This window comes from Coniophora puteana (genome assembly GCF_000271625.1).
Source record: "Coniophora puteana RWD-64-598 SS2 unplaced genomic scaffold CONPUscaffold_4, whole genome shotgun sequence".
In the NCBI taxonomy this organism is placed as follows: domain Eukaryota; kingdom Fungi; phylum Basidiomycota; class Agaricomycetes; order Boletales; family Coniophoraceae; genus Coniophora; species Coniophora puteana.
Window position 1 is genome coordinate 2444422 of NW_006913056.1, and position 24759 is coordinate 2469180.

Below are 24759 nucleotides of genomic sequence, written 5' to 3' on the forward strand. Positions count from 1 at the left end.
TGCCTTCTTGCTTTTGGTGTCTACCACACACGCTATAAACACACCGACACCAATTCCGCATCTCCTGGCTCTCAAAACGAAGAAAAATTGGGTACTCGACCCCCAGACAAAGACCATGCTCCATCTACCGCTCCTGCACAACCAGAACCACCAGCGAGACCTGACGATGCGCCACCACCACTCAACTACGACAACTACCCTCGCTTATACCGCCGTCTCGCCTCCTCCCTCTCACACATGCACCGGCCGACAAGAGACGACCTCCTCCGCGTAGCAACAGGCTTCTGGGCACGCCTCCGCATCCGTTGGAAGTGGTTCACCATCCGCTCGTTTCGAAAGTTCAACGCAGACGATATATCCGCTTTCATTACCTGGTTCCTTATGAGCCAGACCCTGTGGATATTTGTCGGAACGTGCGTCCTCCCTACCTCCTTTCATACATCCGTGGCCTAGTGCTCACTCGCAGCCTTGCAGAACGACATTCTTCTCAGTCATATTCGCAACCGCAAACAGCCTACGCTTGCAAGGTGAGCATTTACCCCCTCCTTTCCCCTCCCTCCTTCCCCCCTCCCATCCGTTTTATCTCCCCCTCTCGGACTCAATGCTCAAACCTAATCGACAGAATACGTCGCACGCTCGATAAGCAACTACCTCACCAGCGAGACCGGCATCACCATCATCTTCGAGTCCGCCGTCGTGCCCAAATGGAAAGACTCCCGCATCTCCTTCCGCAACGTCTACATCTCCCGCCGACCCCTCCGCCTCCGCGCCCTGCCTCCGCCGCCTATGGCGGGTGTTGGCGAGTGGGGGATCACGCCGGCCGCGAGCGGGCACCGTGCGGCGGTGGGTTATGATGTCAGCGCGCATCCTGCGTACAATTATAGCGGGGATGGGGAGGATGACGAGGATGGCCATCGGCGGCCGACGACGGGGTGTGAGGAAGAGGACGAGAACTATTCGATGTTTGATCTGAATGTGGATTCGATCGACGTGACGCTGTCGCTCGGGAGATGGTTCGATGGCAAAGGGCTCATCGAGGACGCGGTGATCAAGGGCGTGCGCGGGGTGCTCGGTGCGTTTTTTCCATCCGCTTGCATCCATCTACGTTATGCCAATTTGCTAACTTGGCGCCGGCGTCCTGCAGACCGCCGCTCCGTGTTCTGGGACCCAGACAACCCGCCCGAGCCAGCGGCGTACCGCCACGCGCCGCAGCCGGGCGACTTCGAGCTCGCGTCGCTCGCGCTCGAGGATGTGCTCGTCACGGTGTACCAGCCGGGCGGCTTCCGGCCATACACTGCGTCCATCTTCCGCGCGGACATCCGGCGCTTCCGCAAGCAGTGGCTGTTCTACGACTTTCTGAGGGCGGAGAACGTGGTTGGGCAGTTTGATAATTGCCTGTTTAGCCTGCACAAGCCGCAGAATATTGGGCGGACGACGGAGCGGGATTTGAGGGACGGGAAGTGGGCGAGGATGGTGCGTTTTCATATTCCTCTTTTTATGGAGCTGATCGGAATTGACATCGGCAGACCCGTATCCGGATCGACGGCGTCAACATCGACCACATGCAAAACTCCACCACCGAGCCCGACGGCCCGCTTTCATGGCTCACGTCAGGCAAAGTCGACGGCGTGCTCGACATCAAGTTCCCCCGGCGCGACAGCGCCCCCGCCCCGCTGCTCTCATCCTCTTCCTCCCGCGACGCAGACAACTATGACTACGACGACTACGACGAGGACGAGGACGACTCGGCGTTCAACGCGATTCTGGGCGAGCTCGCGGACGCGATATCGGTCGCGGCGGCGAAGGCGTCTGCGGCGGGGACGAGCGCGTCCGAGGCGCTGCTGGGGTTTGGGGGTGTGGATAAGGACGGACGGATTCCGGGGCAGCGGGCGCTGGCGAAGCCGCCGTTGAGTGCGCCGCCGAGGGCGGGGGAGCGGGGGGTGATGGGGCATGCGGAAGCTGAGGCGGGGGCCGGGACTGGGACCGAGGGTGGTGGTGTTGTCGTTGTAGGCCTTGGGGATGGAGATGGACGTGTCGTAGCGGAGGGCGTTTCCGCGCCGGGGCCAGCGCCGGGACTAGCGACGGGGCGGAGGCGGGTGGTGATTGATGTGGATCTGAGGTTTAGAGATCTGAAGGCGGCGCTGCCGCTGTTCCCGCGGGAGATGTCGTACGTGAACAGCGCGCTGATCAGGCCGATTGTTGCGTTCATGAAGTGCGTTGCGTCTCTACGTCGTCTCCGCTTGCCGCTCACGATTGTTTGTGCGCGTGCGTTTTTCACCAATAGTGCCCACCACACGCTCGTGCCCATACATTGCCAGATCGCGAAGGACTTAGGCGACTTTGACGGTGCTTGGACGGTGTGTTCCCGCTTTTCCTGTCTTGCTCTCGGAGACGCGGAGACTAACGATATTGCGATGATGCAGATGTGGGAAACGGGTCTCATGGACGAGATCGCACTCAAGGTACATTGCACATCCCTCCCTCCCCTCCCTTCCTCTTCCTCCTCCACCTCATCTGACTCACCCTCCCCGCAGACATACGACGCGCTCGCGTACCACGTCACGCAGGCGAACATGAACCGGCGCGTCAAGGCCGTCGGCGTGTGGAGCCTGCAGATGACCGCGAGCGCGATGCTCGCGGCGCTTCGGAACCTCGTTGATCCGATGACGAGCCAGCTGCGCGAGGCGTATGCGGCGAGCGCGGCGCAGCAGTGGGAGGTGCAGGGGGTTGTGCCGGGGCCTTAGACTTAGGGCTTGGGCGCTTGTGCTTGGGAGTGAGGGTAAGGGTGGAGGATATTTTGAGTGATATCAGGGTGCACGCGCGAGGTTGGCTGTGGGGTGAGATACTTGTGTCGATTTGTGCTACTTACTTACTGTATTGTGTGGGCTCACAACACATCACCATTTTGCACGGCTGAGAGTAAGTTACACGCTCAGATGCTTGAGCACCAACGCCTGCTATCCCTTTGTATCACCGGTAAAAAAAGGTGTCCGTCTCTGGGTAACTGCAATTCTGTATATTATGGACCATCTGCTTCGCGTGCCATTCGTCTGTATGCGGTTTCTCCGGACCGTAGCCGTCGACGCAAGCTCTAGAAAAATCGATGACGTTCCACTTGTGCGTGCACTTGTGGCGTTCGCAGGGCAGCGTTGACGCCGGACGAGGGATGCCAGAGACAGGTCATCGAGAATCGCACGGACGTCGTCTCTGGGCAAGCCGGGTTAGGAATGAAAACACTTGTATTATGCTGATTACAATGTACTGCGTCGCTGGATACATGTGGTCCTCGAACGTATAGGTCGGTCCCCCACGCGACATGACCATGACAGCCAAGACCGGCGCTACGGGATCCGGGCGCCAACGGCACCATTTTAACTGCTCTCTTCCCCCCGGACCGTGGTCATACCAGAGTTGCTCTGCGTGCATCGTTTTGTCGTCCGACAGAAACTCATCCGACATCTCGTCCTCACTGTCAGACGGATCCTCGTCCTAGGCAGTCTCGAAGTTGAAGTCTTCAGCGGACCAAGGAGAAAATTGCCCAGGAAGCAATTCGGCGGTGAAAACCCCGTAAAAGCGGGGCGCTATGATGCCCTGGAGCTTCTCGTCGGGAGGAAGCTGGTCGTACTGCCACGCATCGTGCCCGCGGGCGCGGCGGCGCGACTTGTCGTATCCCCAGGCTTCTCGCGCGAGTGTGCGACATCGATTGAACCGCGCGACCTTGACGCACGGATCCGGTTCGGGAGCGAGTCAAAACTTAGCGACGCCACCGTCGCCGGCGTTGGTGTTGCCAGGGAGTACCTCCGCAGCGTAGACAACGGCGGATCTGCCTCCAGAGATGCGCTCTGTAAGCCTGAGAGACAAGTGACCAGCGTTCTGGGGAAACCAGGATGATTGCTAGGTCGGTTTGCTGTGATATACACCCTCCTGGTAAGCGAACTGGTGAGCCGGAAAGTCCTCGGTCCTAGCTAATGTTATGGCGTTTGGGATGTCGACGCCTGTGATAGTCAATGTAGAAAACATGGATACTGTGCTCTAATCAGTGTGATGTTGTGTTCATGTGAAGAAACATGTCTGCTGCTTACCATCGCGGATGTACGTTCGGCTTCCAGTCCATGATTCGATAGTAGGCTGTTGAAGGCTGCTTGTGCAAGAACTCAGCCATAAGAATGAGGATGCCTGGTAAGTCTTGAAGAGCTCTGAGTAAGGGTGCGATTGAGCCGAACGAGCCGAACAGCCGCTTGAAGCCAAAGGTTCTCACGTTCTAGCTAAGCGCAGTAACCCATACCCCTGATAACCCATACAAAGGGGCTACTCCCGAGTTGGTCCTCACCCAAATGGGTCCTCAAACCCATAACTCTCTGATAAATCAAGGCCCTGACGGGCATACCTGGATCCAAAGGCCAAAGAGACACTATTACCGCTTTGTAATTTAGGCATCTGACATTCGAATTTGTTCCTTTTCAGCGCTCAGAGGCGTACTCTCCACAAGCCCGGCCGCGAGCAAAGATCGAGCAAAACCTCGAACGGGGACCCGGGATACTTTTACAGATGCATACCCACTCCGTTGATTGACGGCAAAACCATGTATAGTATGCCAAAATCATCATAGCCTATTGATCATAATAGACAACCATGCAGCCAATCCTTTTTATCGTAAACTCCTACGGGTACATTATGAAAGTTAGTAATATTTTTATAATCCTTTTAGTGAATTGTCGAAAACACTCCAAAACCCATGTAAATTGTTCGACCTTCTGTATCACATACATACCGGCAGGATAAATATACAGGGGGGGACAGCAATAGGTCCTGACACCGACGTGCATACTGAAGATCAAAAGCTTTTTTCAACAGCGCGTTCGACACAAAGGATACTCTGTCACCAGCACTATAGGTAGTCTCCTTTTGGAGCACACCGAGGGGCAGAGAGTTGATCGTGATAAGAAAAAGACGAGGAATGGAGAAGATGACATGTCATTGGAACTCATTAGTACTTATATAGCGAGGCACGATTGATTCTCTAAATGATGGGTGAGCGGCTGTGAGAGGCACACGAACATAGTTGACCTGTCAATAGGGAGTGACGTGGTGAGCGGGCCGTGATGGCAAACGGACCGTGAAGACCGTAAGTTTGCAAAACTTCTTCGTTATACCTGTCTCCTTTCAAGGATCCAGGAACATCAAGGCCCTAGTGGGCACACCTGGACCCGAAGGACGCTATGTCACTTTAGTTGCCACGGAAGGATCATCACTGCACTATACGCGTTTGTCTACACAACAACCCCTAGCATACATCTACTGGTTTTATCCTAAATAATTGTTATTTTTTACGACAACCTGGTCATGCTTAGAGGAACGTCACGCAAGCCTCAACAGTGCTACCACTGTCGGGGTGTCAACGCATCTGGCCAGGTCCGAAGTTCGAACACCGTGCCCACTGCGCACATTCAGAGCACCTGACATTAAATGGTGTTTTACCGTGCACATCTCCAGGTTTTGCAGCTCCTCGCACCTTCCTAATCGGCCAAATAATTTAACTTAATTTAACTTAACCGTTTCCGAGCGGGGCCCAAAGAACACGTGTACAGTAAGTGCTGCCGCAGAGACTGAGACATTGCCAAATTTATACATAATTCCTGCGGTGCGGGCCATCCGCGCTCGCGGGCCGTGAGCCGGGATGATCGGAGGGATACGACATTTCTTTCCTTACACCCGGCTCCAGGAACCTGTCTCCTTTGGATCCAGGAACCCAATACCCCATACAATTTTGCTAGCAAACCCCATACTTTTCGGTAGCTTTCGGACCCTTTAGAGTACATTTGTAAGCCTTAGTTCTATCGTCACATTTTTTCGGGTCGCGTTCGTCGACCTTTTGTCGTAACCCATATTTCCGATAACCCATGTCTTTTGGCGTCTCCCGAAGAGTATGGGTTATGGGAGGTTCGACTGTATAGTTACCCTTATACTTACCTGGATCTACTAGTGCTCGGCACTCGGTTGTATTCACCGAGCTAGGTTCACCGACATTCTCCGACATCTCTCAGTTGTATTTGCATCTGTCCAACTTTTGGCTCAAGCCTTGAGCCTAAATGCTCCCAAGCGACCACCTCTAGCTCCTCATAAATAATCCCCCCGGCCGTCACGCGGTTCCCATTGGTGATCGCTTCGGCCTTTCGATCCCCATTTGTATTTAAACGCGGGGGACGGGAGGCGGATCAACGACTAGTGGGCCAACGGCTCCCAAACGCGATATCATTCCGTCCTCCCGCTTGGCAGTCTCTTGTCTTTTCTCCTCTCACCATTGCGTTCGCAGCGGCGCGCTAAGACATGTCTACGTCCCCACCGACGAGCTCCATCGTTCAGGGCGATACTTTCCGTGCCAAAGCCCATACCGAGCGCCGGTCCATCGACAAATCCCCCTCGGATGATCGCATCAGCGCCGCAGAAAGCCCTGCCAGTGGTAGGCTTGACCTCGCTGAGATGGAGGGAAAAATCGGCTTCCGGGGACTCTTCGAGAACATCTTTGTGTGCGTGTCCATCTTTCTGATACTATGACGTACATGTTCATTGAGTATATGCGCCCTTTGAAGGTTGGGTATAACGTGCTTTGCTACCCTCGGCGGATTTGTGAGTTCACAGAACCTATTTAGGGCCTTGAGGACATCACTGGCATGCTAACGTTGAACCTCTGCTAGCTGTTTGGATACGATCAGGGCGTCGTCGGCAATGTGCTCGCTATCCAGTCCTTCGGAGCGGCCTTTCCGGAAATTTACACCGATGCCAACCTCAAGGTTTGTGCCTTCCTCTTTGGCGTGGTCTCCTCCAGCCTTACTTGTTCGATAGGGCTGGTTCGTCTCGACGCTCCTCCTTGGTGAGTATCCATCTTCACTTCAGGTCATACGATCAGTTTTCATGGCCTTTCGTAGGTGCATGGCTGGGCTCCCTGATTAATGGCCCAATCTGCGACAGAGTATGTATCCTACATTCTATATGAAGCTCTCGGCTGACGCATGTGGTTCAGATCGGTCGCAGACGCAACATCATGGTCAACGTTATCATCTTCCTCCTGGGTAGCTCCCTCCAGACCGGCGCGACCGCTCCGAGTGCGTCGCAATCACTGCGCTGGCGTTTGTCACTGCTTACTGAAGTTGTGTGATTCAGGCTACCTCTTTGGTGGACGTGCGGTCTCGGGCCTCGCGGTGGGCGCTCTGACTCATGTCGTGCCGATGTACCTCGCCGAAATCTCCAGCGCGAACGTCCGTGGGTCGCTTGTCGCGCTGCAGCAGCTCTCCATCACCATTGGTGTATGTCTTCGTTATGTCATTTAGTGCATACATATGTTGATGATTGGGAATGTACAGATCCTCATCAGCTGTCAGTACCTTCTACTCTCCGATCCTCTGGTAACAAGGTCACTCACTTGGGACTGTTGATAGATTGGATTGCATATGGGACGTCTCACATCGGCGGTACACGATGTGCCCCAGGAGTGCCCTACACCGGTCCACTTCTGAATGGTCAGCCGACCTTCGACCCATACAACGACGTTCCCGCCGGCGGCTGCACGGGGCAAAGTCAGGCTTCTTGGTGCGTCCATCAACCTGAGCAGCCTGTGTCATCGCAACGACTTCTCATCTACCCTAATTCAACGTAGGCGCATCCCCGTCGGCCTGCAACTCGTCCCCGCAATCTGCCTTGGTATCGGCATGATCTTCATGCCTTACTCGCCGCGCTGGCTGATGGAGCAAGGTCGTGAGACCGAGGCGCTCGCAACGCTCTCCCGTTTACGGCGACGGCCCGAGGATGCACGCTCGGTGCAACTCGAGTTCCTCGAGATTAAGGCTGAGGTACGGTATGCCGCCGAGGCCCGCGGGGCCAAGGAAGGACAGCATGGGCGCGTGGGGCGGGCGCTGGCGAATTATATGGCACTGGTGTCGAGCTGGCCGAAGTTCAAGCGACTGGCTGTGGGATGTCTTGTTATGTTCTATCAGCAGTTCATGGTGATTGGTCATTGCTAGTGCTTAGTGCTCCAGAACTAACGGGCTCTGATTTGGCGGTGCAAAGGGATGCAATGCAATCATCTACTACGCGCCTACAAGTGAGTTTCTGCCCTTTTCCTCCCTTAGCTTCTGGCTGACAGTCAATCTTAAGTCTTTGGCCAACTTGGCCTTGACCCGACTACTACCTCTCTTCTGGCTACCGGTGTATATGGTATTGTCAATGTACGATTCTCTCATTCGCGTCGCCGTCACGTTTCTGATCACATTTTCTTAGACCTTATCTACCTTGCCGGCTGTTGTTCTCCTCGACAGCACTGGTCGCCGCCCTTTGCTCATGTCCGGGGCTATTGGCTGCTTCGCCGCGCTGGTCGTTGTTGGCTCGCTTGTTGCTGCATTCAGCGACGACTGGCCAAATCACATGACTGCTGGTCGTGCTGCTATAGGTGAACCTTACGCTAACTAGTATACTGGTCTCAAGTGTCCTGACACTTTTTCGTAGCCTTCGTGTTCATCTACGATGTCAACTTCTCATATTCGTATGCACCAATTGGATGGGGTACGTCACCAATCTATTAATGGATAAACATTGACTGGTTGTGCATTATGTCTAGTGCTTCCCAGTGAGATTTTCCCGCTCGAGCTCCGTTCTACGGGCATCTCGATCACGACCTCGTGCACCTGGATGTCCAACTTGTACGTCCTTCCCAGAATCTTCTGACTTCCCACCTTACTCACGGTTCCGTTATATAGCGTCATCGGTCTCGTCTCGCCCACGATGCTCGCGCAGATCCCGAACGGCGGGACGTACTTCTTCTTCGCTGCCTTCTCGCTCTGTGCCTTCTTCACCACACTCTTCTTCATCCCCGAGACGCGTGGAAAGACGCTTGAGGAGATGGACAGTGCGTTTGGTGATAACTCGACCGACGTGGAGCGCGAGCGTATGGAGGCCATCTGCCGCGAGCTTGGTCTACCCGCCAAGGCTCTAGCAAGTGTATGAGCATTCCCCACAAATGGAATTAACAATCTATCCTTTCCTCATACTGGTTGTTTGATGGGGTGTCAAAGGAACCTGCGCATGTACGAATCGAGATGGAGGATATCATCTATCGCTTTGCTCGGTCGCGTCAGGGATACGAAGTATTAGAATCTAGGTGATGTTCTATACCTGAGAAGTACAGTCGTAATGTCACGCTTATGGCTTATAAACTTATCTGTTCTCTCGCTGTTGACCGAGACTTGAGGGTTAGGTCCAGAAATACGGCATTCGGTCGGTCACCAATCGTCGACAAACATTGACAAACCATGATCTGACCAGAGGCTTTGGTTCAAGCCTGGCTCCGCCGCCTAAGTATTCTGGCGGCCCCTGCGCCTGTACTTATTTTCGTCGCATCCCTTCCGTTTACAGGCCACCTATGTCGTATATGCAAACCGACACCCACCGCGCCAGCACTTATTTCTATCCCCCCGGACCGCTGATGATTTGTTTTAGAATAGGTCCTACCTGTTTGTTCTGGCGGGCCCTGTACGGCCCTGCTTTTGGAGACTTATTTCTGTGATGTCCCTGACCGTCAGCAGGTAAGCTTTCTCCGAGGAAGCGCTAGACGGCGCTCGTTAACACCACTCGTGGACATCGCTCGTGACCAACGCCTTCGGGATGAAATATGGTCCGCTGGTCCCCTGTTGGTGTCTTCTGGCCAATGCGTCTCTCCCACACATTCCGTCTTTCTCCCATTGTCACTTCTGACAAACGCGACAATGTCGAAGGTATTGAAGACTGACGGCTCGCATAGCCCGTCTGAAAAGTCAACGGAGGATGTCGAACATGTCGATAGCAATAAGCTGTCTGCTCAAAGCCCAGCTCAGGAAGATTGGTCGGGACTTGATCTCGCAGAGATGGAGGGGCAGATTGGTGTCCGGGGACTCTTTGAGAATAAGCTGATGTGCGCATTTCGTCTTGCTCAAGTTCCATTATGATAACGAGTCATATACTTCAGCCTGGGCATATCCTGCTTCGCGACGTTGGGAGGTTTTGTGAGTGGCTGAGCGTTGACAGTAAGTTGACAGGTGGGTGCTAAGCGTGTTTCCCCCAGCTTTTTGGTTATGACCAGGTCTGGATTTCTCATGTGAATCTGGACAACTAAACGACTGATGAATATTCAATCTCTACTTTTAGGGCGTTGTCAGCAACATATTGGCTATTGAGTCTTTCGGAGCTGCTTTTCCATCAGTTTACATGAATGCGTCCTTGAAGGTGAAGTCTACTTTAACGATTATGATGTGATAACCTAAACTAACCTTACAAACATTCCAGGGATGGTATGTCTCTGCAATGCTACTGTGTACGATCAATGAGCTCTTCATTCGTTTCCACCGCTGACCTTAGTCTGTAGGTGCTTGGTTTGGCTCGCTGGTGAATGGACCTATTTGCGACAAGGTAAAGTCTGACATAGGGAAGGTAGATCAGAGGATGTGCTGACAAACAAACAGATCGGACGAAAGCGTGACATCTCGTTGATGGTTGTCATTTTCGAGCTCGGAATTGCGCTACAAACTGGTGCAACGTCCACTGGTACATCTGATCGGTATATGCAATGTGTTTCCAGACACTTACAGAGCTTAGGTTATCTATTTGGCGGTCGTGCAGTTGGCGGCTTCGCCGTTGGCGCATTGACTCACGTCGTACCCATGTACCTCGCTGAAATCTCTAGTGCCAACATTCGAGGATCACTAGTCGCCCTGCAACAGCAATGCATAACGCTAGGAGTGGGTCATCAACCTACGTCGCAGTGGAGCTGAGGTCTAATTTTGGTTGTAGATTGTTTTTAGCTGTGCGTCAGCGTTCGACTTGAGCAGCAGGAACCTACGTATGCTCACTGCGAGAAACAGACTGGATTGCCTATGGTACCTCCTTTATAGGCGGCGTGAGATGCGCACCCGGAGTACCCTTTACCGGCCCGCTCTTGAACGGACAGCCGACCTTCAATCCGTATACCGACGTGCCATCGGATGGATGTACTGGCCAAACTCAAGCCTCTTGGTATTTATGTTCTATCTAGATATGCCTGTATACTAACGAGCGCAATTATCAGGCGTGTTCCAGTTGGCTTCCAGATGTTCCCTGCGCTGGTGAGCTAAGGTTTATTTTGAATAAGTGACATGTTTCACTCATCATTGCGCCTCAGTGTCTCGGGATCGGGATGCTTGTTATGCCATACTCGCCCCGCTGGCTCGTCGAGCAAGGGAGAGAGGAAGAAGCTCTCGAGACGCTGTCGTGGCTTCGCCGCAAACCGGTTGACGATATTGCGATTCGCTTCGAATTTCTCGAAATCAAGGCCGAAGTTCGGTATTCTCGCGAATATATGAGTCGCACATACCCCAACGTGGGGCCGATTAGAAGGTCTTTAAATAGCTATCTCATGCTCCTATCGAGTTGGCCAAAGTTCAAGCGACTTGCGGTGGGCTGCTTGTGCATGTTCTATCAGCAATTCATTGTTCGTCATTCTTATATATAACACAAAGTGAAATCACTGACAACGCACTTAGGGTCAGAATGTAAGTCGCCAAGAGGTATACGTTCGCAACTATGCTGACATTCCCTAGTCACTGATTTATTATGCACCCACAAGTAAGGATCGTGACTTGTCTCTAAGCGTTTGCTGACTATGTGTAGTATTTGGTCAACTCGGGCTCGACCCGACGACCACTTCCTTGCTCGCGACAGGAATTTATGGGATTGTAAACGTAAGTCAGATCTGAAAGCCGAACGTGAATTGTCCTAAATTATCTCGGCAGTCTGTGTTTACTATTCCCGCCGTTTTGTTCCTCGACTCCTTGGGGCGTAAACCTCTCCTTATGAGTGGCGCGCTGGGGTGCTGTTCTTCTCTCATTATAGTTGGCTCCCTCGTTGCGACGTATAGCTCTGATTGGCCAGCTCACACCGTTGCAGGTCATGTCGCTATTGGTACGTCCAAACCTTGATGTATGTTGGGAAAAGAGTTGACGATTGTCAGCGTTTGTATACATATACAACGCACATTTTTCATACTCTTGGGCGCCTATTGGATGGGGTACGAATGTAACCCAACCACAAAATGATGTCTCTGACCTCTGCCTGCAGTCTTGCCCAGCGAGATCTTTCCGCTCCACCTCCGCTCTACTGGAATCTCGATCACCACGTCCACTTCCTGGATGATGAGTTTGTGCGAGAACATCAAATTTCGTCCTAACCGCAAACTTAATCCCTTTTTCAGCATCATCGGGCTGGCATCACCTACCATGTTGACTAATATTCCAAGCGGAGGAACATACTTCTTTTTTGCCGGATTCGCTCTGTTGGCGTTCCTGACTTCTTGTAAGCCATATCACGATATTATCTGTGAAGATTTCGCTGAAATTGTTACAGGGCTTTTCTTTCCCGAAACTAAGGGAAGGGTGAGTTTCATGTGGTTCATTGCTGATTGCGTGTTAACAAAACGTACGTAGACGCTGGAGGAAATGGATAAAACGTTCGGTGACAACAGCACGGAACAAGAGCGGGAACACATGGACAGGATATGCCGTGAACTGGGCCTTCCAGAGAAGGCGCTGCTGTCTCATGCGTAAGATGCATGGGCCCTGGGAGAGGTCACGAATATGTTTTGCGGATTGGAAAAATAATTAGCACTTGCTATCTGCGTATTACGTGTGAACGTGCAAGCTTTTGTTGGTGATTCCCATGATGCGAACTTATAGTATCTGTCTGGGCTTGCCCTTGAGTAATACATAATTGATCGTTGTATCGCGCATCTCCACATGCGCTATGGAATTCGATATACTGTACTTTTTCGACCTTAGGTTCGGTCCCCTGTACCCCCCTCCCCACTAACCGAACCTAACATGGGTGGACAGTCCACCCCATAATTGAAGCCACGAACTTAACAGGGGGGACATACCGTAAAATAGGCATAAATATAATTAAATTACTAGAAAATATTAAAGAAATCCTATTCAAAGTATTCTGATAGCCTATACTACCATTGCTGCATGTTAAACACCCCAGCTAGTTAAGTTCTCAGGGGATTCCTTCTATCCAGGTACTTGCAGAGAATTGGAGACCACATCAGGCTCATTGTCCATGACAGGGGCCATGCGGAGCCCAGAGCCACCAGAACTCAATCAGCAAGACTGTGGGAACTCGACCATGTTGAGTACTTTATAAACCGGCAAGGCACCAACAAGTGCAAAGTGTTTGATACATAGCGGGATTGGAGGGGTGAGCACAACATCTTGAGCACCTGTGCCAATGACCAGCTCGAGGTTGGTTTGGTTTGTGTCGATGTCGGGAACATTATTGAGAGCACCACCAGGACCTTATTAAAAGTGTATACCACACCTATATTTTACATTATGATCATTTTCGTTGTCGGTGTCGAGGCCTGCTGAGCGAGCACGAACTAACTGTCCACCCTCGGCTTGGCCCGCCGAACTTATAGGGGGGGACAGACGGTTATGGAAGGTGCGTTAAATCTCCGACTTCCCACGCCACCGCTAACCTAAGGTCGAAAAACTACAGTACTTCATAGAATGTTCTCCAAATTCTCGCATGTGCTCGTATGAACAATATCTTTCGCTAAGTAACAAGGAATCATATGTTTGCCCACCCACGTTTTCCTCCGAGAGTCGACTCGGATTTCGTTCTAGTTCGAGTTTCAGCATGATTGATCCACGTGCATGCGCGCTCAAGCTGCTATACAGCGAGGGGTTGATGACCAGTCTATAGTCACAAACACAGAAAATGTCCTTCCAAAGTAATATAGATTAATATCAATGGCACCAATATCGTTATAAGGCGAAATGTTTAGTCCTGTAGCTTGACTGTTGTATATCTAGGAAAAAGTCCCACGTTCTGAGATTGCTTTCTTCTTCGGGAGTTCGATCGGTCTTGGAGTAAAGCGCAGCGTTGACAGGGATATCCACGGCATAGGCGCGAGCAAGGTCGATGATGTTCCATTTGTGGACGCACCCAGGCAAATCGCAAGGTATCGCATTTGCGGGGGCACGGACAAGATTAGGTGGGCGCAAGTCTCCATGCAGCAGAGACGCTCGTGATAAGTCGAGCAGTACCGCACGGACATCTTCCCTACATAGGTGGGCATTGAGCAAACATGAACAACTCAAGTAAACGGAACCATTGTAGCATACTGCATGGACGAATCATAGTGGTCCCTCCCAAAGTATGTTTCGCCTCCTCTTGAAATGACGAGGACGGCTAGTATCGGTGCGTCGGGATTTGGCCGCCACTCGCACCACTTCGAGTTGTCTCTGCCTCCCTGCCCATCCACTGGATCGTCGTCCGGTAGAAATTCGTCGACTGTTGGGTCATCCTGTTCCAGGTGCACGAGGTCCTCTTTTGGAGGAAACGGCCGGTGTGTCTCGGGTAGATCAGCAGCGAAGAATCCATAGAAATGGGGGGCAACAATGCCTCGTAATCCGCCAAGCTTTCTGTACATCCACGCTTCCCTTGCGAGTGTACGGCAACGATTGATTCGGGCCACCTTGACGCAAAGGTGCTGCTCTTGAGGAGATGGGTCCGAGGGTATGATGTTGCTTTCCTCTGTGCCAGAGCTCAGGACTTCTGCCTCATAAGCAACGCCGGAGCTACCCCCCGAGATGCGCTTCCCCAGCCTCAAGGATAGGTGACCTGCACCCCGAGGAACCTGCGACGGACCCCACCTCATCGTGGGCACGTGTACTCCATGGGAAACATCCAGTTTATGGGGCGGGAAATCCTCTGACCTGGTTAACGCTATAGGTCTTGGGAGCTGAGTGCCAATGATAGTCAAGGTCGAGAACATGGAGGTTGTCTGTACTGTTTTCTGTGCCATGTAAATAAGTTGTGATCTTGGTTGTGATGATAGATAGAGTTTGAATGATGACGAACCATTGTGGTGGATTGAGAAACTTCAGTGGGTCCAGTGGTAAGGAAGCAGATCGTTCCGCGTCAGCGTCCCGGCGTCCGGAGTGGAGAACGAGCAACAGAGAGATTGGTTCGATACGCGAACCATGTGCATGTACACGTGATTTGCTTTTTACGCGCCCAAGTTCTTGTCTATTGCTTCCGTAAGTCGTTCTGGCAGCGCGATATGGCATGCTATCTTTCCAAATTAAAGTGTACGGTATTGAGGTATCTGTCGAGGACCGTATGCATTTTTAGAGCAGTGTTGAATAAATAAGAACGTTCAGGCCCAATATCTTGCCCAATATCAATGTCGTTGCGCTAACCGTCGAGATAGGGGCATATTGTGGCTATGCCTTTGCATCAATCGTAACTCGCGTCGCGGGCGCGTTTTTCAGTTTGCTTTCAACCTTGGGCAACGACAGTGAAATCCTCCGCCCGCAGACCCTCCTTTCAGATACAAAGCATCATTCAAAATCCCGAATTATCTGCCAAAGAGTCCATCAAAATGTTAGGAACATCTCCACCTTCAGTTCCCGAGCCAGCTCTACGATGCGAAGTTATAAAGGCCAAATTTCTAGTTCCTAGCGAAGTTATGGACAGCTATCTGTGCAAAGTGAGCGTCGTCTTCGAGAAGGGTGCGCTTAGATACTATGTTGGTGTCACCTTGGAGGTATGGACTCCAAGTTCGGTCAGTTCAGACGCGATGGAGTGTTATATCCGTCACTGCGACGACGAAAAACTTGTACCTGTTGGTGGCTGCATCTCTCTACGATATTCGGCCTTGACAAAGTATTTTTTCAGGACGTCTGGGCTCCCATAAGTGACTATCGTTTCAAGTACAAAGCGAAGCAGAAGACCCGTCTTACGCTCTTGAGTGACCTGACCTCACAGCCTCAAGAGCTCCACTTGAATCTGCCGCCTCCTGGAGATGCCTCAGGTCTACCGATGTGCAAAGTTATGCTTATCATCGAGAACATCAGCACGCAGCGTGACTTACTCGCTGGTGTCTCAACACTTGACCCCGAGTCGCGCCCCCTTTCCAGCAGGCAGTTGGTGTGGCGATACGATCACCCTCTTACTCGTGCTTCGAGATCAGTGACGGTCTACCTGCAGAGTGATTTTCCGCTTCGCGTTGATGGCGAAGGCGGACTTGAAACCTTCTTATACACCGTCATCCCTCCCCCGTCAGAACTGCGTTCGCCTCCTTCCCTGCCAATAGAGATCCTGGACACCATCATTGGCGAGACTGAGCCTCGGGTTTCCCTTGGCTTGGCGTATCCTCCATGGAGACGGGAAGTAATCAAGTACGGAATGGTTAATCGTACATGGCATCGCGCTGCTTTGCCGTATGCGCTGCGGGTTATCTACTCTTGGGATATCGCCGCGGAACATCTGGAGAAGCTTGCCAGCCTGTTTGACGCACAACCAACCCACACATCATATGTCAAGTACTTGGAGATTCATCAGGAACCTAGGTACTGTGTTGAAACGTATTCTCGGGCTGCCATCAGTGTCCTGAAAGCCTCAGCAAAGTCACTCGCCTCGGTGAAAGTCGAGGCATGGTGCTGGGGAGACCTTTCTATGGTCTATGAGCCACTGAAGGACTGCAGCATTCTTCAGATACTTCATATCGACAACGACTACGATCTTCGTGTTTCTCGCAATTACGAGTATCAAAGCACAAACTATCTGATGTTCTCACCCTCGCTCGGTCCTTACCGTCTCTCAAGGAAATCAGATGTACAGGATTGCTGACGGACGGTACAAGCACTTTAGACGACACACTGCCCTTGGGTTGTTCACTCAGTGATATACAGCTTGAGGATATTGAGCTGGGATCACTTCCGCTCCACAACATCCTGAAACATTCTGCTCGTTATCTGCGAGATGTCACTCTTACCTTCATAACGATCAGCAACGCTGTGCTCCGTGCTTGGCTAGACGAATGCGGGCCCTGTCTGGATTATCTTTGTATTCATGACTGCCGCATTGACCTCACTGGTGCGCAGTCGGAGGAATGGGCTGTCGATGCCACGGTTTCCAGAATGAAGAAGATGCAACAACTAATTATACGCGGTGAAGGTGCCAGCCTTCTCGCCCTTACGCGGCAACAAGTCCTCGATAACGTTCACAATGACCACCCAAAGCAAGGTAGCAGCAACGACGCCTCGGACAATGACGACAAGGCTGACAGCTCTGTCGATGAAAAGAGCGAGTCGCTAGGACAAGAACAACTGCCTTGTATCATCCCAATCAAGTCCTGGGAAAAGGAGGAATTTTATCAAGCCCTGCGTACAACTGGGTGGCGCTCTGTTAGAATTGATTGGCGGGAGTGTATTCAAATATTTGGCGAAGGAGTTGCTGAGGCGATAGGAAAAGAGCGAGGTATATTTGTACACTTTGGCGAGTACGGTCCCGCGATATCTCGCACTCAAAGACCCCGTTATTACCTGTCCTGGACACGCACCGAGTAGATTACGCGTTGGATTTCGGCCAGCTGCAATCGATTTACTATGGGACACGATCGTTACTCGGAAATTTAAAACTTGGTAGCTTATTTTATTTACCTGTTAAAATATATAAGGATATTACAAATTACCAAGAGGTAATCTATTCATGCACATAATTTGTGTCAGTTCGAATTGATTCAATACTTATAATTTACTTGAAAGACTCCCCAAAGGCAACCAAGGGAGATGCCCAGGTAAAATAGAGCAATGTCGAAGATATGCAGGTGAGTACTGAAGGTTTAGCTTTTTGCATCCATCCGTGTCTCGCTCTTGACTTTGAGTGGAACAGATCAAATCTGTGTCGGGACTTACTTGATCAGCTCGCTCTCGTCCGCCTTCCGAACGACCCCTTCGTTGCGCCAGTTAACCGCTCACATGCGGTCTCAAGCTACTGGACAACGGGGAGATTAATAGCCATCATCAAGGCGAGACTACAAAAGAGTATTATTATTGGTATCAGCGTCATCATAAGGCAAAATGTTCAGTCTTGTAGCCTGACTGTTGCAAATCTACGAAAAAACTCCACGTCCTAACATTCATCTCCTCTTCTGGGGTTCTATCAGGCTTTGAGTAAAGCGCATTATCCACAGGGATATCCACAGCGTCAGATCGAGCAAGGTCGATGACGTTCCATTTGTGAACACACTGGTGCAAATCGCATGGTATCGTGTCTGCGGGGGCGCGGACGAGATTGGCCGGGCGCAAGTCTCCATGTAACAGGGACGCGCGTGACAAGTCGTCGAGTACCTTGCGGACTTCTTCCCTGCACAGATATGAGTAATCAACGTGGATGAAACCATTGTAAAACGCACCGCATGGACGAATCATAGTGGTCCCTCCCAGAGTATGTCTTGCCTCCTCTTGACATGACGAGGACGGCCAGTATTGGTGCGTCGGTGTTCGGCCGCCATTCGCACCACTTCGAGCGGTCTCTGCCTCCCTGCCCGTCCACCGGATCATCATCCGGTAGAAATTCGTCGACTGTTGGATCATCCCTTTCCAAGCGGACAAGGTCATCTTTTGGGGGAAACGGCCGGTGTGTCTCGGGAAGATCAACAGCAAAGAAACCGTAGAAGTGGGGCGCAATGATGCCCCGTAGCCCGCTAAGCTTCCTGTACATCCACGCTTCCCTTGCGAGCGTACGGCAACGATTGGCTCGTGCCACCTTGATGCAAAGCTTTTGTTCGAGGGGAGACGGATCGGAGGGTGTGACGCTGCTTCCCTCCGCATCAGATGTTAAGACCTCTGCCTCATAAGCGACGCCGCCTCCGCCCCCGGAAATGCGCTTCCCCATCTTCAGAGACAGGTGACCTGCTCCTTGAGGACCCTGTGATGGACACCACTTCATCGTCGGCACATATCCATCTTCATCGAAATCCAGTTTATGAGGTGGGAAGTCCTCTGATCTGGTCAAGGTTATAGGGTTTGGAAGCTTCGAACCAGTGATGGTTAAGGTCGAGAACATGAACGTCGTCGGTACTGTTTTCCGTGGGGAAGGCTCGGAGATGACTTGAGAGCTTGCCATACTAAGTGCTTCCAAGAAGCATGAGAAGGCCAGTACAACACTAGTGTCGGAGCGTAGAAAGAGTGTGGAGGTATAGAGGCTGCCCAGCTGCAGACAACGCGAGCAGAACGAACGGACAGAACAAGATGAGAATCAACCAAGATGCCACCCTACCGAAAACGTCCCTTGGTCTGATCAGGGGTAGATATCTGTTTATGGAAGGCTTACCGTTCCCACACTCGTGAATTGATCGTGAGATTGCCTGACTCAGGTCGATCAGATCAACAACAGGACCAGTCGATAGGGTCGAAGTCCGTCGAACCTGTCGAAGTTCAATGGTTGTGGATTGTGGAAAGCTTACTGTTTTTCTTCAATGCTATGTGGCATGGGGTTAGCAATTTGCCTGTTGAGACCCAGATACAGCGATAACACATCCGCTTTGACCTTGACCGTCTTGACTAACTTCATGTTCAAGCTTTGTGCAAGCTTTTGATTCTGTCAAACCAAACCTTCTCCGGCCTTCTTTCAACTCGGGTCCACAATGAGCATGGACCCAATCGCCATCCTAGCATGACCCGCACGCGAAAGCTCTGATTGGATGCAAGCGGGGGCTCGAAGCTGACTCGCAGCCTGGGAGTTGATTCGTAAATTCATCCCGGAAGAGCACGCTGATAAATCCCCAAATCCGCTCGAGATGCTTTGGTGAAGCGTCAACTCAGTGTGTGGTATTTAAGAAGCTTCTATCATAGGACAAAAAATAGTATACAGCATCAAATTAAGTATCCACAGGCTCCGTAAGGTATCGAACAATCGTCAAGTCATGTTCGTGAAAGATGTCGAGAAGCCACTCATCCGTGACGGCCGAGGCCCTTCGCGCTCTTGCTCACATTCTTAGCCTCAGCCTGTTTGGCCTTAGCACGTCTAGCGCTAGTGTGCAACATATATTCAGACCACAGTCTTGTCTCAGCAGGGGCAAGAGACTTACTCTTCCAGAACTTCGTTTTCGAGGACTTTGATGTGCTCGCGGGCGGACTTGACAGCAGAGCGTGCCTCAACAAGTGCCTTGTCTGCAGCTCTCTCTGCAGCTTCGGCGTCGGCGACCTTCATCCGCGCAGCAGCGATGGTGGGATCTCTGGACATGTTTCGTTTCGTCTGTTCGATGCTCGAGTCGCTCGAGCGCGAGCGCAGACTACCAAACAGGCCACCATTACGGGTGCTTGACCCGTTAGTGACCGAGGATCGGTTGCTGGCTGGAGGAGAGTTGGAGCGGTTGCGAGAGAAGATAGAACGACTGCGTTGAGGAGGCTGGTCGAAGGTGTTGCTGGTACGGGGAGGTTCCTCATGGTATGCGCTGAAGAGAGGCATTTTTGCAGGAGCAGCTTACGAATGGTCTGGTGGAGAGTTTGTGGTCGGAAAGTTGACCCCTTTGACCGGAGAGCTGAACATAAATATGCTCATGTGGATCCCAGCTTCATGTCTACGTGCGTCATCGGAGCTGGTGGTGCGCTGTGGCCACGTTGTCAAGTTCAACCACTTCCAATGGTCACGATAAGCAACAATCCGCTTCCCTGAGTGAACCTGAGTGGAGAAGGGCGAGGAGGTGGAGCAGGGCGACCCATACCATTACGTCCGCTCGGAGCGGAGCCGCCTGAATTACCTCCGTTGCGATGAGCTGTGCCTACAAGCGTACATTGCGTCAGTTTGTTTATTTTCCTCAGTAACTGAGGAAAGCAAACAACTTTCACCACGTAACTTCCTACATGACTTGAGGTGCGTAACAAACACGAGGTGTGTGCGAAACTATTGTCAAAGGGCTCTGACAAAGTGGCCACTTGGGTCCGCAGCTCATTTCCGCCCAAGCTTGTTACGACACTCAGGATCTCCTCATTGACCATGCGAGATCTCACCTCTAACAACTTCAAGGATGGCTAGAATACTCACGTATTTCAGCTTGAAGATATGGCTTTAGTTTGGAGGAGTAGATTGATACGTGGAATAGAACTGCTGTGAATTATCACAGGTAAGCAATTGCTCAAACGTCGAGAACTCGACTCAGGGGTGAGAGCATGGGAAGGTTTGTGCAAACTGAACTCTTTCCACAAGGATATGTCATGTAGACGACACTTCACCCTGCTCAACTGGTCATTCCTGCTTTCATCGGCACTCATCAGCTGAAAGCGAACGTGGACGAGCCAACTTCCGTAGTGAAGAGGGCTAGGCAAGCTCATATCATCGCTGACGCTAGTGTGTTGTTGGCGTGGTGGTCGTTTGTTGGTCTCTGTAGCTTCTCGTTTCTCTAGCAGCGAAATTGTGCACCAAACGCTCGTGTTAGCCATCAGGCGTCCGCACCGAGATATCGTGCTCACCTTTAAGGCCGTGGTGAGAACTCACGAGCTGGAAACAGCGCGATGGGTGGCGCCATTTCTCGCCGACACCATCGAAAGCCACCACTCATGTATCAGGGCGTGACTATCTGCAGCACAAAAGCCCTGTATGGAGTTGTCACTTGATGCCTTGCACTGTATCAGTGCTTCATGCGGTGGACACAGAGAAAAATCCTGTCATCTTGTTTCAGCGCGGACATGTGTTAGATCCCTGGTTGTCGCGACTAACATAGGTCTACCCAATCATTGCATATGCTCGGATGACAACTATACCTGCGTCAAAGGTCAAATCACCATCCAAAAAAGCGGATGGCTGGACCCACTCGGCCTTGAGATCTCTGTGGAGGCCATTAACCGTATGAGATTCTAGTGGGAAGATATAGGGAAAAGAGGGCGATGATACGCTACCCTGCCTGAATCGATCCTTAACTCTGGGGTATGGCTGAAGGATTTAGAGGCGCGTCCGCTGACCGCGAAGGGGTTCGTGGTTCGGGATAAGATGCGTTTAGCCCCTGAGTGAATTCGTGGGAACAATCAAAAAATTGGACTGGACACGGATTCCGGTGTGAGGACAGCGACCGACGCTGGTCCCCTCTCTGCCCCCACTCATCTCCCCACTGCCAACCATGTCGACGAGCGGGCTCAAGGCGATATCACCAGTCCCCACTGCGGCTGACTTCTTGGACATCGTTCTCTCCAAAACTCAGCGGAAGACACCCACCGTAGGCATCATTTACATGTTGCGCGTTTATCATATCAGGGCCAATTAACGTTCTCTTGGTTATAGGTCATCCACAAAAACTTCAAGATCAGCCGCATACGCAACTTCTACATGCGAAAGGTCAAGTTCACGCAAGATTCCTTCGATGAAAAACTAGGCGGCATTCTCACAGAATTCCCCCTTCTCGATGTACGTCCTGCAGGATCTAGGCGATGGTGCCTACAGCTAACACCTCGATATTATTCAGGACCTCCATCCCTTCCTTTCCTCCCTCATGAATGTATTATATGACAAAAACCATTACAAGCTCGCCCTTGGCCAGCTTCGCACCGCACGGCACCTTATAGATCAGGTTGCCAAGGACTATGTACGATTACTCAAGTTCGGTGATAGTTTGTATCGTTGTAAGCAGCTTAAGAAAGCTGCGCTCGGTCGGTGAGTGGATATATGCTTGCTTCGTATGTCATACTTATCTCCCGGTACAGCATGGCTACGATCATGCGCCGACAAAAAGACCCCCTTGCGTACCTCGAGCAAGTCCGCCAACACATATCCCGTCTCCCCGCCATTGACCCCAACACACGGACACTCCTCATCTGCGGATACCCCAACGTCGGCAAATCGTCGTTTATCAACAAGGTCACCCGTGCAGATGTCGACGTCCAGCCATACGCATTCACCACAAAATCCCTCTTCGTTGGACACCTCGACTACAAGTACTTGCGGTGGCAGGTCATCGATACCCCTGGGATTCTCGATCACCCCCTCGAGGAGATGAACACGATCGAGATGCAGAGCATCACCGCTCTTGCTCACCTCAAAAGCTGTGTCATGTACTTTATGGATCTTAGCGAGCAATGTGGGTATACCGTAGAGGCTCAGGTGCGTTTTATCCTATCAAGGATATCGTTCTGTCTCGTTAAAAGCTGTTTAGTGTCAACTATTCCATTCCATCAAACCACTCTTCGGTGGCAAGCCGACCATGCTGGTCATCAACAAAATCGACGTTACGCGTTTGGAAGACCTCCCAGCGGAGAGCCGCGCCCTCGTACAGGAGATCATCGACAGAGAGGACGTGCAGTGTGTCCAGGTGTCGTGTTACTCGGAGGAGGGTGTCATGGACCTCAAGAACAAGGCATGCGACGCACTCCTCGCCCACCGCGTGGACACGAAGCTCAAGGGCAGCAAGATCAACTCGGTCATCAACCGGATACACGTCGCCGTACCCAAAGCGCGTGACGAAGTGGTACGCGCGCCGTTCATCCCTGACATCGTCAAAGAGAAGAAGAAGTTCGACAAGAACGACCCCGACAGGAGGAAATTGCTGCGCGATGTCGAGATAGAGGAGGGCGGCGCCGGCGTCTTCAACATGGACATGAAGCGTACGCTTTCGAACTTTTTCGCGCATTTAGTGTACTTAACCCCTTTTTTAGAGGATTACTTGCTCGCGAACCCCGATTGGAATCACGATATCATACCCGAGATTATGGACGGCAAGAACGTGGCCGACTTTGTCGACCCGGATATTGCGGAGAAACTGGAGGCGCTCGAGCGGGAGGAGGAGAAACTCCAAGCAGAGGGCTTCTACGAGGAAGAGGAGGATATAGTGAGGTCTAACCTTATCCTACCTCTCATTGCTTGCTGATTTGCGCCCCTAGTTCGATTCCGATGACGAGCGTGAGGAGGTTGCCGCCCGCGAAGCTCTCAAGCACAAGATGCACTCGCAGAGCATCAAAAAGTCGAAAAAGAACACACCCCGGTTGCCGCGTACTGCTGGCCTGCGCACGCTCTCGGAGCTCTCGTCGGAGCTCAAGAAGGCAGGATACGACCCGAGCAGTATCGAGGACCGCGCGACTATGCTCGCCAAGGTGCAGGGTGCGAAGCGAAAACGTGGAGATGATATGGACATCGACATGGACGAGGATGGCTCGGACGAGGACGGCGACGAAGGGGACTGGATGGACGTGGATGGCGAAGGCGACTCGCCGAACAAGCGTGTCAAGTCGAATTCGGGGGCAATCATCGCGAAGAGCGCAAGAGCACCACGGACGAACCGGCAGCTGGCTGGTATGCGCGACACTGAGGTATGTTTTCTTGCCTTCTCTTCCATTCATTGGAAGCACTGAGACAATTATATCCTTCTATAGCAAGCCTCCAAAGCCGTCAAGCTTCGGAACCTTGGCCAGAGAGGACGAAACATGCTCGCCAAAGCTGGTGAGGGTGACCGTACCATCAAAACCAAAATGGTAAGTCACGCCTTTATCTCGTCCATCCAACGTTGCTCTTGGCTAACGCGGCCTTTCCTTCTTCAGCCGAAACATCTATTCGCCGGCAAGCGGAAGGGTGGCAAAACTGACAGACGGTAGTCACATGCGTTTTTCACATCAACAACTCCCTTCCTCTGTATACGTGTATCTACGGACATATAATATGGAGCTCTCCATCGCGAGATCTGAGAGGCGTATTGAAACATTGAAAAAGTACACACAAACAAACAATTGGTAGTACAGAAGGTATGACAACAGAAAGAGAGAACGAAGAGGGTGTGGAGCGACGCGTATCCAAGAGGCTTCCGCGGAAAATAATAGCAGCATCTAGTAAAGCATCGTAATCGGTTATAGTTAGGTGCGTCGAGGTATCATTGAATCGTGGAGAGACGTCCTACGACGGTTTCTCGGGTTATCGTTCCAATAGTCTAGTGTA

At 51.8% G+C, this 24759-nt stretch overlaps 8 protein-coding genes across 8 annotated transcripts; 5 read left to right on the forward strand and 3 right to left on the reverse strand.

The window, feature by feature from the left end:
- The first annotated feature begins 153 nt into the window (after positions 1 to 153).
- On the forward strand, positions 154 to 2894 carry CONPUDRAFT_102108 (mitochondrial distribution and morphology protein family 31 32). The gene is made up of 8 exons (XM_007768951.1): positions 154 to 413; positions 475 to 527; positions 623 to 1072; positions 1145 to 1473; positions 1527 to 2212; positions 2285 to 2357; positions 2424 to 2462; positions 2535 to 2894. The coding sequence occupies exons 1-8, from the start codon at positions 238 to 240 to the stop codon at positions 2742 to 2744; spliced, it is 2016 nt and encodes a 671-aa protein (XP_007767141.1). The 5' UTR covers positions 154 to 237; the 3' UTR covers positions 2745 to 2894.
- Positions 2895 to 6327: 3433 nt separating this feature from the next.
- Positions 6328 to 9220, forward strand: CONPUDRAFT_136411 (D-xylose-proton symporter; the record flags this gene model as incomplete). The annotated part of the gene is made up of 16 exons (XM_007768952.1): positions 6328 to 6527; positions 6591 to 6627; positions 6696 to 6791; positions 6844 to 6871; positions 6927 to 6970; positions 7022 to 7103; positions 7162 to 7304; positions 7362 to 7374; positions 7437 to 7587; positions 7655 to 8000; positions 8065 to 8098; positions 8152 to 8222; positions 8275 to 8443; positions 8500 to 8556; positions 8612 to 8693; positions 8751 to 9220. 16 exons carry the CDS (start codon positions 6328 to 6330, stop codon positions 8995 to 8997), a joined length of 1800 nt encoding a protein of 599 aa, XP_007767142.1. The 3' UTR covers positions 8998 to 9220.
- A 535-nt stretch (positions 9221 to 9755) lies between these two features.
- Positions 9756 to 12602, forward strand: CONPUDRAFT_152392 (general substrate transporter; the record flags this gene model as incomplete). Its single annotated transcript, XM_007768953.1, has 20 exons — positions 9756 to 9940; positions 9995 to 10031; positions 10091 to 10108; positions 10174 to 10251; positions 10312 to 10339; positions 10391 to 10434; positions 10488 to 10569; positions 10621 to 10763; positions 10816 to 10828; positions 10887 to 11037; positions 11090 to 11126; positions 11183 to 11491; positions 11544 to 11552; positions 11601 to 11625; positions 11671 to 11741; positions 11793 to 11961; positions 12011 to 12067; positions 12118 to 12351; positions 12403 to 12431; positions 12483 to 12602. The coding sequence occupies 20 exons, from the start codon at positions 9756 to 9758 to the stop codon at positions 12600 to 12602; spliced, it is 1839 nt and encodes a 612-aa protein (XP_007767143.1).
- Positions 12603 to 13820: 1218 nt separating this feature from the next.
- Positions 13821 to 14985, reverse strand: CONPUDRAFT_121899 (uncharacterized protein; the record flags this gene model as incomplete). Its single annotated transcript, XM_007768954.1, has 3 exons — positions 14920 to 14985; positions 14181 to 14854; positions 13821 to 14118 (listed from the first exon to the last, which is right to left on the reverse strand). The coding sequence occupies exons 1-3, from the start codon at positions 14920 to 14922 to the stop codon at positions 13821 to 13823; spliced, it is 975 nt and encodes a 324-aa protein (XP_007767144.1). The 5' UTR covers positions 14923 to 14985.
- A 544-nt stretch (positions 14986 to 15529) lies between these two features.
- On the forward strand, positions 15530 to 16692 carry CONPUDRAFT_152394 (uncharacterized protein; the record flags this gene model as incomplete). The annotated part of the gene is made up of 2 exons (XM_007768955.1): positions 15530 to 15685; positions 15739 to 16692. The coding sequence occupies 2 exons, from the start codon at positions 15530 to 15532 to the stop codon at positions 16690 to 16692; spliced, it is 1110 nt and encodes a 369-aa protein (XP_007767145.1).
- A 1179-nt stretch (positions 16693 to 17871) lies between these two features.
- CONPUDRAFT_136412 (uncharacterized protein) lies at positions 17872 to 19055 on the reverse strand. Its single transcript, XM_007768956.1, has 2 exons — positions 18260 to 19055; positions 17872 to 18210 (listed from the first exon to the last, which is right to left on the reverse strand). The coding sequence occupies exons 1-2, from the start codon at positions 18970 to 18972 to the stop codon at positions 17913 to 17915; spliced, it is 1011 nt and encodes a 336-aa protein (XP_007767146.1). The 5' UTR covers positions 18973 to 19055; the 3' UTR covers positions 17872 to 17912.
- A 744-nt stretch (positions 19056 to 19799) lies between these two features.
- CONPUDRAFT_152396 (uncharacterized protein) lies at positions 19800 to 20316 on the reverse strand (the record flags this gene model as incomplete). Its single annotated transcript, XM_007768957.1, has 2 exons — positions 19800 to 19878; positions 19937 to 20316. The coding sequence occupies 2 exons, from the start codon at positions 20314 to 20316 to the stop codon at positions 19800 to 19802; spliced, it is 459 nt and encodes a 152-aa protein (XP_007767147.1).
- A 1645-nt stretch (positions 20317 to 21961) lies between these two features.
- CONPUDRAFT_152397 (GTP binding protein 4) lies at positions 21962 to 24422 on the forward strand (the record flags this gene model as incomplete). The annotated part of the gene is made up of 9 exons (XM_007768958.1): positions 21962 to 22057; positions 22123 to 22245; positions 22304 to 22491; positions 22542 to 22938; positions 22991 to 23438; positions 23490 to 23662; positions 23715 to 24140; positions 24204 to 24302; positions 24369 to 24422. 9 exons carry the CDS (start codon positions 21962 to 21964, stop codon positions 24420 to 24422), a joined length of 2004 nt encoding a protein of 667 aa, XP_007767148.1.
- Positions 24423 to 24759: the final 337 nt, after the last annotated feature.